The sequence below is a fragment of the Nannospalax galili genome, unplaced genomic scaffold (assembly GCF_000622305.1).
Source record: "Nannospalax galili isolate Female #2095 unplaced genomic scaffold, S.galili_v1.0 scaffold24, whole genome shotgun sequence".
Taxonomy (NCBI): domain Eukaryota; kingdom Metazoa; phylum Chordata; class Mammalia; order Rodentia; family Spalacidae; genus Nannospalax; species Nannospalax galili.
Window position 1 is genome coordinate 20,336 of NW_008352654.1, and position 11,050 is coordinate 31,385.

Consider the following 11,050-nt stretch of genomic DNA (forward strand, 5'->3'; position numbering starts at 1 on the left):
AATTAGCCAATAACCGCGCTTCTGCTTCTGTATCCCGCTTCTGCTCTATAAAAGTTCCAAAAACCCGGCCTGAGGCGCGCAAGTTCTCCGAGGAGACTTTGTGCCCACAGGTACCTGTGTACTAAATAAACCTCTTGCTGTTGCAACCCGAAGGCTGACTTGTCCTCAGTGGTTTCACTCTTACAAAAGAAAGAAACAAACCCAGAAATGCCCTCTTTAAAACCTTCCTTGTCTCTACAGCCTTTGAAAAGAATCTACACATGCCAAGGGATATGAACATGTCAGTCTGAATTACCGACTATGGCACTTTCCAGGCTTCATCTTCCATTTTCTTTTTCTAAGAACATGAATTCTCCACTGGGTACATGTTCCAATGGCCGCCACCTTCAGATTCCACAGAGCTGCAACAAGAGTATTACCTGGGAAAGTGATTAACCTTTTGTGCTTCAGAGAGGGTACGAAGTAGGAAGGGCTTCAGGTGGGAGCCTGTCCACATCAGGTTGTAGTCAGTGCTGCTTGGGTGAACCTAGGGACAGGAAGCAGAAAACATCAGCAACAGCCTTCTCCAGGAAGAGCAATGGCAGAGAGTCAGTGGTTTCTCATCCAGAGAATGATGGGGGTGGTCAGGTTGGTATGCGAGCCTATTTACAGAAGCAGAGTATCACAGCAAACAAGATAATGAGGTCTAAAGAATGGGAGAGCTTGGAAAATCCTAAATGTAAATAATAAAGTAACCCTTCTGTAGAAGTCGATGTCCAGTACATACTTTGATGTCCATCAAAGTATGAATCAAGACCCAACCCCAACTCCTTTCTCAGACTTTCTTTATATCCTTGCAGATCAGAACTAGAATCTTAGCTTTCATTGCCCATTCATTAGAATGCTATTGTCCATTCATTCATCAATTACATACTCTGTCCACATAATATGATAGGACAGTGGCAAGTGCTGGATATAAAAAAGCAAAAAGACAGATATAAACAGGTATCAGAACATCCCCCAAATTGCTCCTACTCATAGTAAGCTAGATCAAGGGGCTGGCAACCAGACTTTCATCAATGGTCTCAAAATATCAATGGTGGGAGCCTCCTTGGCATTTACCTGTCCTTTTAAATGACTACATCTCATTTTTCCCAGTTTACTCTGGAGGAATGACTTGCTCCTGGGTATTAAAGGACCTGCAAATCAACCAACTACCCCTTCCCCTAGGAGTGGATCTATAACCTAAGCTGGTCCGACAAATTCTACCACCAGAAATACATGAGGACAATGGAGTCCAGTAACTTCCTCAGCAGCATCTTCAGGAGACAACCCTAAAGATTCCTGACCTCAGCTCCCAAGACAGTCCTGGCCTCTCTCCCAAAGAATCCTCTGATTCTGCAAACTACCCTTTCCATACCTTTCTATATTTAAGTTAGAGTCTGTTTCTGTAGTTTGCAATCAGATCCTCACACAGGTATCAGATAATTCCTTATGGGCAATTCTGCAAAGCCCGAATCTAAGAACACAGCAAGAAAGGAAGAAAAAAAAAAATCCTGTGGCAATGCTATAACATGTACCACAGGGAGAAGCTGCTAATACTACCACGTTCTGCAGTCACTAATCAGAGCTTTCGTGTACTTCCCAGAGCCACCTCTGTTGATGGACAAAGTTAGTTAGATAGCTGATTAGGAGCAGTTGTAGAAATGAGCTTACTTCATGAAATCCATGGGCTGTCAAAATGCTGCGTACCAGGCGACTATCCGTTCTCAAAATCTTATAAGACAAACGATAACGCTCTAAAGAAAAACACAGAATCAAATTCAGTAACTGGAAAAATGAACTGTAAAAAATAAAAATAAACTGTAAGATGGAAGTTTGATTAATGTAGTCAATAGCATTATACTGCTGCCCTTAAAACTACTGTAAATGAATTAAGGATACTTGGGACCAGAGTTCTTTTTTAAAAAATTTATTTATTAGCATTTTGTCTATGACTTGGGGGGTGGGGTGGCATGCATGTGGAAAACAAAGGACAACTGTGTGGAGATGGATGTCTCCTTCTACCTTTCCTTGGGTTCCAGGAATCAAACTCAGGTCCTCAGACTTGCGTGGCCAGCACATTATCCACTGAGCCATCTTGCCAGTCCTGCTCTGCATTTCATTATGGAAGGATGTGTGTCCCTATTAGCCATTGGCTCCCACTGCTATCTATTTCTTCCCTAGGGATGAGTTAGACCTACTGCTAAACTCTCACCATGGACTTCTGCCTCCTATATTCCCATTTAGCGGCTTCGGATTCCCCTGGACTGGAGTTAGGACAGTTCGCAGCCACCACGTGGGTGCTGGGAATCGAACCCGGGTCCTCTGCAAGAGCGGTCAGTGCTCTTAATGGCTGAGCCATCTATCCAGCCCCTACCAAGAGTTCTTAACATGAGAGATGGTGGGGTTTGCTCAACAGAGAGGGGAAAAAAACTCCATCTTTGTTTTTTCTAGTTTCTGGTCAAAATTTAACAATGCCTTCAAATGAGGACTATCGGCAACAAGAGCAGGTGCCTGTGACCCTGCCACCCTGCTAGGTATTTTAATTTCACTTCAAACTGCTACAGCTTTCACAGTACTTAAAATTACAGTATAGTTAACAAAATAGTGTAATAATAAAAAGTGCATATAACTTAAATGTATGTGGGGGAGTGTTTTTATTTTTTAGTTTTTTGAGACAAGGTCATACTAAGTAGCCAGCCCAGTCTGGCCTGTAACTTACTAAGTAGTCCAGACTAGCCTCAAACTTGCACTCCTACAGCTGGGATTACAGGCACACACCACCACATCCAGCAGTGACCACTTATATATTTTCCCCCTTAAAATCATTACTCTGGGAAGAAGTCCTTGGGCTTCTCCAGACTGCCAAGTGGGTTCACTGTGCCCAAAAGGGTAAGAGTCCTTGTTCCAGATAGCCCTCTGTGTTCTTGAATGCTAACTATCGGCACATCACAGGCCAGAAGTTACAAACTGGTGGCCCAAGAGCCTCATCCAACCTGTAGACATGGTTTATTCATTCCTATGGTACTCTAAAAATAAAACACAAGTCATTGCTAGCCTATGGAAATTTGAAGGAATCACAGAAGAAAATAAAAAATCTAAATTTCTGGGATTGTCTTGAAAGTCCTAGCAATACTGGGTTCTACTCTCTCCAATAGGGAGAACCCAGTGAGCACCTGCAACTGTCCCCTTCAGGATGGGCCCATGCTATGGGTCCAGCTCAGCACCAGCCCATTGCCCTCATATACATGTCCTGCCTTTTTAAAAGACAGTACATTGAACAATTCTGAGTACAGAGCAGACACTTAAATGCTCAGCAGAACAATGTTCAGCCTCTACCACCAAAGACAAAAAAATTTTTTTTAATTTTTGGTCTTTTTGAAACAGGGTTCCCTCTAGCCTCAGCTGGCCTGGAACTCATTATGTAGACCAGGTTAGCCTCTATCTCACAGAGATTCACTTGCCACTGCTTTCTGAGTACTGGGATTAAAGTAGTGAGCCAACACATCTGGACCAAAAACAATTATTTTTATAAATTTATGTGGCACGACTCATAAACTCCTGCTGCTCCATGGCCAGCCTTGGTAGGAGATGAACTCCATGCAAAGCAGACATTGGAAGATGGACATGAACGAGCCAGTCATTCTGTACTTCTTGTGGCAAACTTCTAAAGTCTAGTCACAGGCTCTCCCCCACAATCCATCACCATTATGTTATCTGTAATGTCATCATAAGAAACACAGGGCAGAGTCCTATGTGCTTGTTTCAGTGCAGAGCTAAGCATCAAGAGCAGGACTTACGGGAGGTTCTGACTGCAGTTGGGAGGGAAAGCACAAGCTAGGCCTGAAACATCTAGGTAGACCGAAAAAGAAAGAAACATTCAAAAACTGATTGAAATCATCACAGCTTGACTGATCTGAACATAAAAATGAAAGCAATAGAAATAGATTATAATGCAATTACAAAAGAATCCAGTGGTCAGCCAGGCTTGGTATAGTGGTACACACCTTTAATCCCAGCACTGAGGAACAGGGGAAGGCAGGCCTCTTTGAGTTTAAGGCCAGCCTAGTCTATATATAGGAAGTTCCACACCAGTCAGGGCTACATAGTGAGACACTGTCTCAAAAAAAGAAAACCAGAAGTCCACACTGATGAGGAAGTGAGAAGGTACTAGTTTTCTTTTGCTGCTATAATAAATTATCATGCTTGGTAGCTTAAGCACAAACTTGCAGTCTTCCAGCCTAACACAGGCCCCACCAGGCTAACTCAGGGCTATGATAATCAGGTGGTGGCCCCTTCTGTGGCCTCTGCTTGGATTTGGTTCCTTCACTTTCTACCTCCTAACAGCTATTTCCACTTCCCCTCGCTGGTCTGTGGCACATCATCATCTTCCACTTTCAAAGGCAACAATGGCAGGTCAAATTTTTCACCTAGTACCACCTCTGGCCTCTTTCAGCTCCTTCCATTCTAAGGAGCCCTTTGGTGGTATTAGGCTGGACACTCTGGGATGATCCAGGACAATCTATTAAGGTCAACTGATCAGGACCCTTAACTTTCCTTTTGTCTAAGGTAATATATTCATAGATTCCAGAGATTATAGACATATTAGGGAGCCTACCACGGCCCACCCTCTGCTTCCCAAGATTCATACTTCTCTCCCATGAAAAACAAATTCAACCCATTCCGACATTCCCATCAACTGAATCTAAAATCTAAAAATCTCATCTAAATTTGTCACCTCAAAAATTCTCAGAGCTTATCTACATCAGTATGATTCATCATGGGGCAAACCTGCTCTCCATCAGTAGACCTACAAAATAGGAACAAATTATTTGCTCTCAAAATATAATAGAACACCAGCCAACAGGTATGCTGGTTCAAAATGGGAGAAAATTTAAGGGGAAAAAAAGGAGTCACAATTGTCTATAATTTCAAAATCTAGCCAATCAAGCTGCCAAAATGGGGATCCACCTGGAATAAGTCTTACTTTTTCATAAAACTAAGCTTATTTTTGCAGCCAAGTGATCTTCTCATCCTGCTTCTTGCCTGTGGAATCAGTGGTCTAACAGCTTTCATTTCACCCTTAGGCTGTCTCACTCAGACTCAAGAACCCTGCAGGTAGGTCCCTTGTACATGGATTCACTACAGAGGACATGAGTGTCCTCTTCATTTCATTTCTAAGCTCTCTATTCTTTGGCTTGCAGTCTTCCTCCTCCCTCCACAAGCCAGAAGTGATGGGCTGTATCCGTCCACAGTGTGTCACTCCCATGCTTCTTCCCTTCCTTATTAAGGGACTCGTAATTACACAGGAACCTCTTGAATAATCTCCTTATCAGTACATTAGGAACATTAATTCCAACTACAACCTCAATTCCCCTTTGCTTATATTCACAGGTTTGGGGAATGAGGAGATGGACATTTTTATGGGACTCCTAATTCTACTGACCACAAAAGGAAAAGCTCTTGTTACAGAAATATCTCGCTAACATAATAAATGTGGACAGAATTATAGCTCAGTTGGTAGAGTTCTTGCCTAGATACATGAAGCACTAATTCACTTCCCAGCAGTGCATGACCTGGGCATATTGGTGCATGCCTATTATTCCAGAACTTCAGGGATAGAGGTTACCAGGATCAGTTCTTTAAGGCCATTCTCAGCTACAAAGCAAGCTCAAGGTCAGCCTGGACTGACTGCGTCTCAAAAAAAAATTTTTTTTAATGGGACTAGGGATAGTTCAGTAGTTAAGAACACCTGTTCTGAAAGCAGGACCTGAATTCAAAAGCCCAGCACTCACATAAAAGCTGGACACAGATGCATGTGTGTGCAGCATTAGGGAATAACCAGCCAGCCTAGTCAAAATGGCAAGCTTCAGATTCAATGACAGACCATGACGGTGAAGAATGACAGAGGAAGCCACCCAACATCCTCCTCTGGTCTCTGCATAGGTACTCAGCACCCCCCCCACACACACACAGGGACATACAGGCACACACATGAAAGATAAATACAGATAGAAATGGAATATCACCATTTTACAAAAAACATTAAGCACGAGCAATTCAGGTAAGAAGCAAATGGATACCAACAGGTTGGGAATGGAAAACTCATACATCTCAAAATATCACTCACGAGAACGCTTATAACAAAAAGGAAAATGCCTTTCACAAAGAAGTAACCTGAATATTACCATAACCAAATGACCAAGTTTGACATCACTAATAACTCAAAATAATGATGCCATGAGCTTCCATTAGTGACACACTAAGGACACAACTTCACTAAAAAGCAAATACAAAAACAAAAACAAAAAACTGAGCAGGGTGTGGTGGTACCGGCCTTTAGTCCCAGGTAGAAGCAGGGGGATCTCTGTGAGATCAAGGTCAGCCTGGTCTACATAGTACTCACTAACATACACACACATCATCATCCTCATCATCATCATCATCATCATCATCAATTTTAAAAGATTAACCTTAAAGCAACTAATCTGGAAGGACAAAAAAGAACAATCTGGGAACCAGCTGCAGAGTAAAGTAGAGAAAAGAAAGAATGACAACTCAGTGCAATTGTTAGTCAGATCCTGGATAGAAAAACAAAAGCAAAAAACCCACAAGGACAAACCTTGAGCAGTAAGAAGGATGCACAGGCCTAAAGGAGAGAGAAAACACTTCTACCACTGGCTGACTGGTTCTGCAGGAGATGCCCTTCACCGTACTATTCTTTCATCTTGTCTGAAAATGTTTTTTCTAAATGAAAGATCTAGAAAAATGAAAGATCACTCAGATCTTTTCACTATCATAACTGCTGTCAGTAATATCTTCTACACAGGCAAGAGTTGTAACCCCAGCACTTGAGAGGCTGGGGCAGGAAGACTGCGAGTTCAAAGCCAGTCTGGGGGACATATCAAGACTCAACAACAACAAAAAAGCCCTAAAATTTTCAAAATTAAGTAAAAGTCAAAGCATTATTAACTACACCGTTGCTGCTGGAGGGAAGAATGACACCCACTTCTGCTCTGGGTGAGTGTTTGCCTTTCAGTGCCAGGCCACAGGAAAGATGATCAGTAAGGTGTGTGGGGAAATAAGAAATAAAGAACAGTGGGGCTAGAGAGATGGCTCAGTGGCTAAGAGCACTGGCTGCTCTTGCAGAGGACCCAGGTTCAATTCTCCCACATGGCGGCTAACAACTGTCTGTAACTCCAGTTCCAGGGGAATTTGACCTTCTCTTCTGACCTCCATGGGCATTACACAACATGGGTGTGCTTACATACATGCAGGCAATACACTCATACACATTAAAAAAAATTTTTTTAATGTATAAAAAAGGAGAGTGGTTATTTGAGGACTAGAAAAGAATGAGAGAGAAAGAGAGGCAGAGAGACAAAGAGACAGAAAGGATTTCTCTACAGCTGAACTTCCAGGGTGCAAATTCTGGTTGTACCACTTCATGCCTGTTATCTTTTAGAGATTACTTAGTCTATCCCCAACCCTCAGTTTTCATCCCAGTAAAACAGAGTTGACAGTAACATTAGTTATCTCACAGAATAGCTATGAATGCTAATTCAGCTACTACAGGTAAAGCTTTAGAACAGTTGTTAATGCAGAGTAAAAAATTATTTTTAGCTGGGTGTGGTGGCACACACCTTTAGTCCCAGCACTCAGGAGGCAGAAGCAGGCAGATCTCTGTGAGTTCAAGGTCAGCCTGGTCTACATAGCAAGTTCCAGGCTGGCTGGAGTAGGCTACAGGGAGACCCTGTCTCAAAAAGACCAAAAAAATCCGAATTTTATATACTAAAAAAGCAAGGATATAGCAAAATAGCTATATATTTTAGTACTTGGTATCATATATACTAAATTATATACTTGAAATAGCAAATGAATTTTTCATTTTTGGTATGTGAGAATGTGTGTAGTGTGTGTGCACATGTGTGCAGGATGCGCACAGACGTCAGAAGTGAATGTCAGGTGTCCTGCTGTATCACTGTCTACCTTATTCCCCTGAGACTGGCGCTAGACTCACAGTCAGTGAGCCCCAACAGTCATCCTGTTTCTGTCGCCCACAGTGCTGGAGTTACAGGAGTGCTCAGCCATGCTTGCTTTTTATGTGATGCTGGGAATTCAAACTCATGTCCTCATGCTTACAAAAACTCTTAACCACTGAGCCATCTCCCCAACCTGCACACTACCCTACAAACAGAAAATTTTAATGTCATTAACGTATTTTCCCTTCTCTTTCCTCCTCCTTGTTGCTCTGTGGTTAGCTAGCATGCACAAGGCACTTAGTTTGATCTCCAGCACAAGAAGAAAAAGGAAGAAAGAAGAAAGAAAAGAAGGAAGAGGAAGCAGAGGAAGCAGAAGAATAAGATTAGCAATCTCAGCTAAGCAGTGACTAAGGCACTTGGGAGGCTGAGGCAGAAGAATTACAAGTTCAAGGCCAGCCTGGCTAACATAGTTTCAACTCACCCTGGTATATAGTGTGATACCCTTGAGAACAAATGAAATTACAAACTCCACTGCACTCAGTGGCAGACACCATTCTTAGAACAGATAAGTACTAAAGACCAATCACTTCTAATCCACGCCACCTAACTAACCCAACTCAAATTCAATGAATATGTTCCAAAAGAGCATAAGATGGAAGGGTAGAATAAAAGAGTGTAAACAGCCACCACTGTGGGGATTTTTAAGGCACATTCACATTCTGCGTATGCTAGCCCTCTGTGTTCAAGAATGCTAGTTAATACTGTATCTTAGTCCAGAGGTTACAAATCAGTGACTTAAAGACCAACAAGATCCAGCCTGAAGAGATGGTTTATTCAACCACCCACCACATGGGGTGGTTTGAAATAAAAGTAAATTAGTAAATCGATTAGAAAATTGGAAAAATTCACATAAAAATCTAGATTTCTGCTTTTCTTTAAAAACCTAGTAATCTTCATATAGTAGTTAACTTTATGTGTCAACATGACTGGGCAATAGAATACTCAAGCATGTAGTTCAACAGCATTTCTGGTGGGGCTAGGACGTTAAGCTATCATCTCCAATGGTGGTGGATATCATTCATTCCACTAAGGGCTTAATGAAAGGGATAGGGCTGTTTCTCTCTCTTTCTCTCAATCTCTCTCGTTCCCTCTTTCCCTTCCTCCCTGCTCCTCCCTCCTTCCCTCCCCCCCAAATATGCCCAAGCTTGAATTCTTAAACTGCAACTACAAGCTGAACCTACCCAACTACCCCCCTCAACCTGTTTTCTTTCACATAAAAACAAGAGGTACTAGAGGGATGGTTCAGTAGTTAAGAAAACTGGCTGCTCTTACAGAAGACCCAGGTTTGAATCCCAGCATCTACACGGTGGCTAACAACCGCCTATAACTGCAGTTCCAAGGAATCCAATGCTCTCTTCTGACCTCCTAGGGCATTGCATGACACAAGTGCACTTACATACATGCAGGCAATTCATTCATACACATAAAAACAAAACAAAATAAAAAAATAAGAGGCAGGACATGGTCCTCCTTGACTACCAGCAAACTGCCAAATATCCTATTTCTGAATCCTTGGAAAAGCATCACATCAATTCTCCCATGAGCCTGTGCAATTCCCTGTTCCGTAACTACCCACCTATACCCCAGGAAGCAACCTGAAATGGCAGGAGTCCTGGAAAGTTCCAGGATTGGCTGCAGCAGAGAAAAGAAAACAAGGCACCCAGTAACCCAACTGTTACCATAGAGGTTCCGTATACAACAGAGAAGAGGTTTAAAAAAACAGCACGGGACCCTGCATGGTAGTGCACACCTAAAATCCCAGCACTGGGAGGCTGAGACAGAGGACCTAGAATTTGAGACCAGCTTGGGATATGTAGTGAGATACTGTCTTAAGAATCAAAATGCAACAAATAATGTGGGAACCCAGAAGGAAGATAGAACGAACATATTTGATTTTCAAACTACAAAGATAAGTCAGATGTGGTAACATACCCCTTAATCCCAGCTCAGGAGGCAGAGGCAGGCAGAACTCTGTGAGATAGCAAGTTCCAGGGGCTATATATAGTGAGACTCTGTCTCAAAAAAAAAAAAAAAAATTTACGAGAAAGAACAGATGAGATGGCTCCTCAGGCAAAAGCCTATCACCAAGCCTAACCATCTGAGTTCAATCCCTAGAACCCACATGGTAGGAACAAAGAACTGACCCACACAAGTTGTCCTCTGACCACACACATGCCACACACATGTACATGTACACACACACATATACACATACATAAATAAATCAAAATAAATGTAAAAAATGTTTACATATAAGAACAAACTCTTCAGCGGCTTCATAGTGTACCTGTCAAAAAAAAAAAAAGTAAAATAAAGCTGGGTGTGGTGGCGCACGCCTTTGATCCCAGCATTTGGAAGGCAGAAACAGATGGATCTCTGTGAAATCAAAGCCAGCCTGATCTACAAGTGAGTTCCAGGCCATGTGGGACTACCGGGAGATCGTCTCAAAAAGACCAAAAATAAATAAAGAAAATAAAATAAAGAAACAGGGGCTGGAGATGTCTCAGAAGTTAAGAACACTTGTTATTCCTTCAGAGGACCTGGGTTCAGTTCCCAGAACCCACATGGCAGCTAACAACCGTAGTAACTCCAGCTCCACGAGATCCAACACACTCTTCTAGCTTTCAAAGGGCAATGTATGCACATGGCATACTTACACACATGTAGGCAAAGTATTCATGCACATAAAATAAAAATAACAAAATATTTCTTAAATAAAAATAAAAATGGATGCTTGATTAACTTTAGAAAACGGGTTGGGGGTGTGGATCAGTGGTGGAAAACAGGATCAGTATGTGCAAGGCCCTGGTGCTCAATATTAACACCAAAGCACAAAAACAAAGACTAGAGGGTGGCAAGGTCCAGGGCAGCCTGTACTACACAGAGACCCTGTCTCAAGAAACACCCAAAATTTACTAAGCAACATGAATTTATTTACTACAATGATTATAAAATCTAAACACAAAACACAGATCAAGTAGCTCCAG

General features: G+C 42.2%; 1 protein-coding gene across 2 annotated transcripts in view; it reads right to left on the reverse strand.

Annotated features, from left to right (window-relative positions):
• Window positions 1-415: 415 nt before the first annotated feature.
• LOC103747338 (tubulin polyglutamylase TTLL5) overlaps window positions 416-11,050 on the reverse strand; it is a 21,853-nt gene continuing 11,218 nt past the window's right edge. For both annotated transcript variants that reach the window (XM_029554395.1, XM_008849709.3), the window contains exons 4-5: window positions 1,696-1,778; window positions 416-526 (exon numbers count right to left, since the gene is read on the reverse strand). In XM_029554395.1, the coding sequence (XP_029410255.1) occupies window positions 416-526; window positions 1,696-1,778 (194 nt within the window). The remainder of the gene's footprint in view (window positions 527-1,695; window positions 1,779-11,050) is intronic.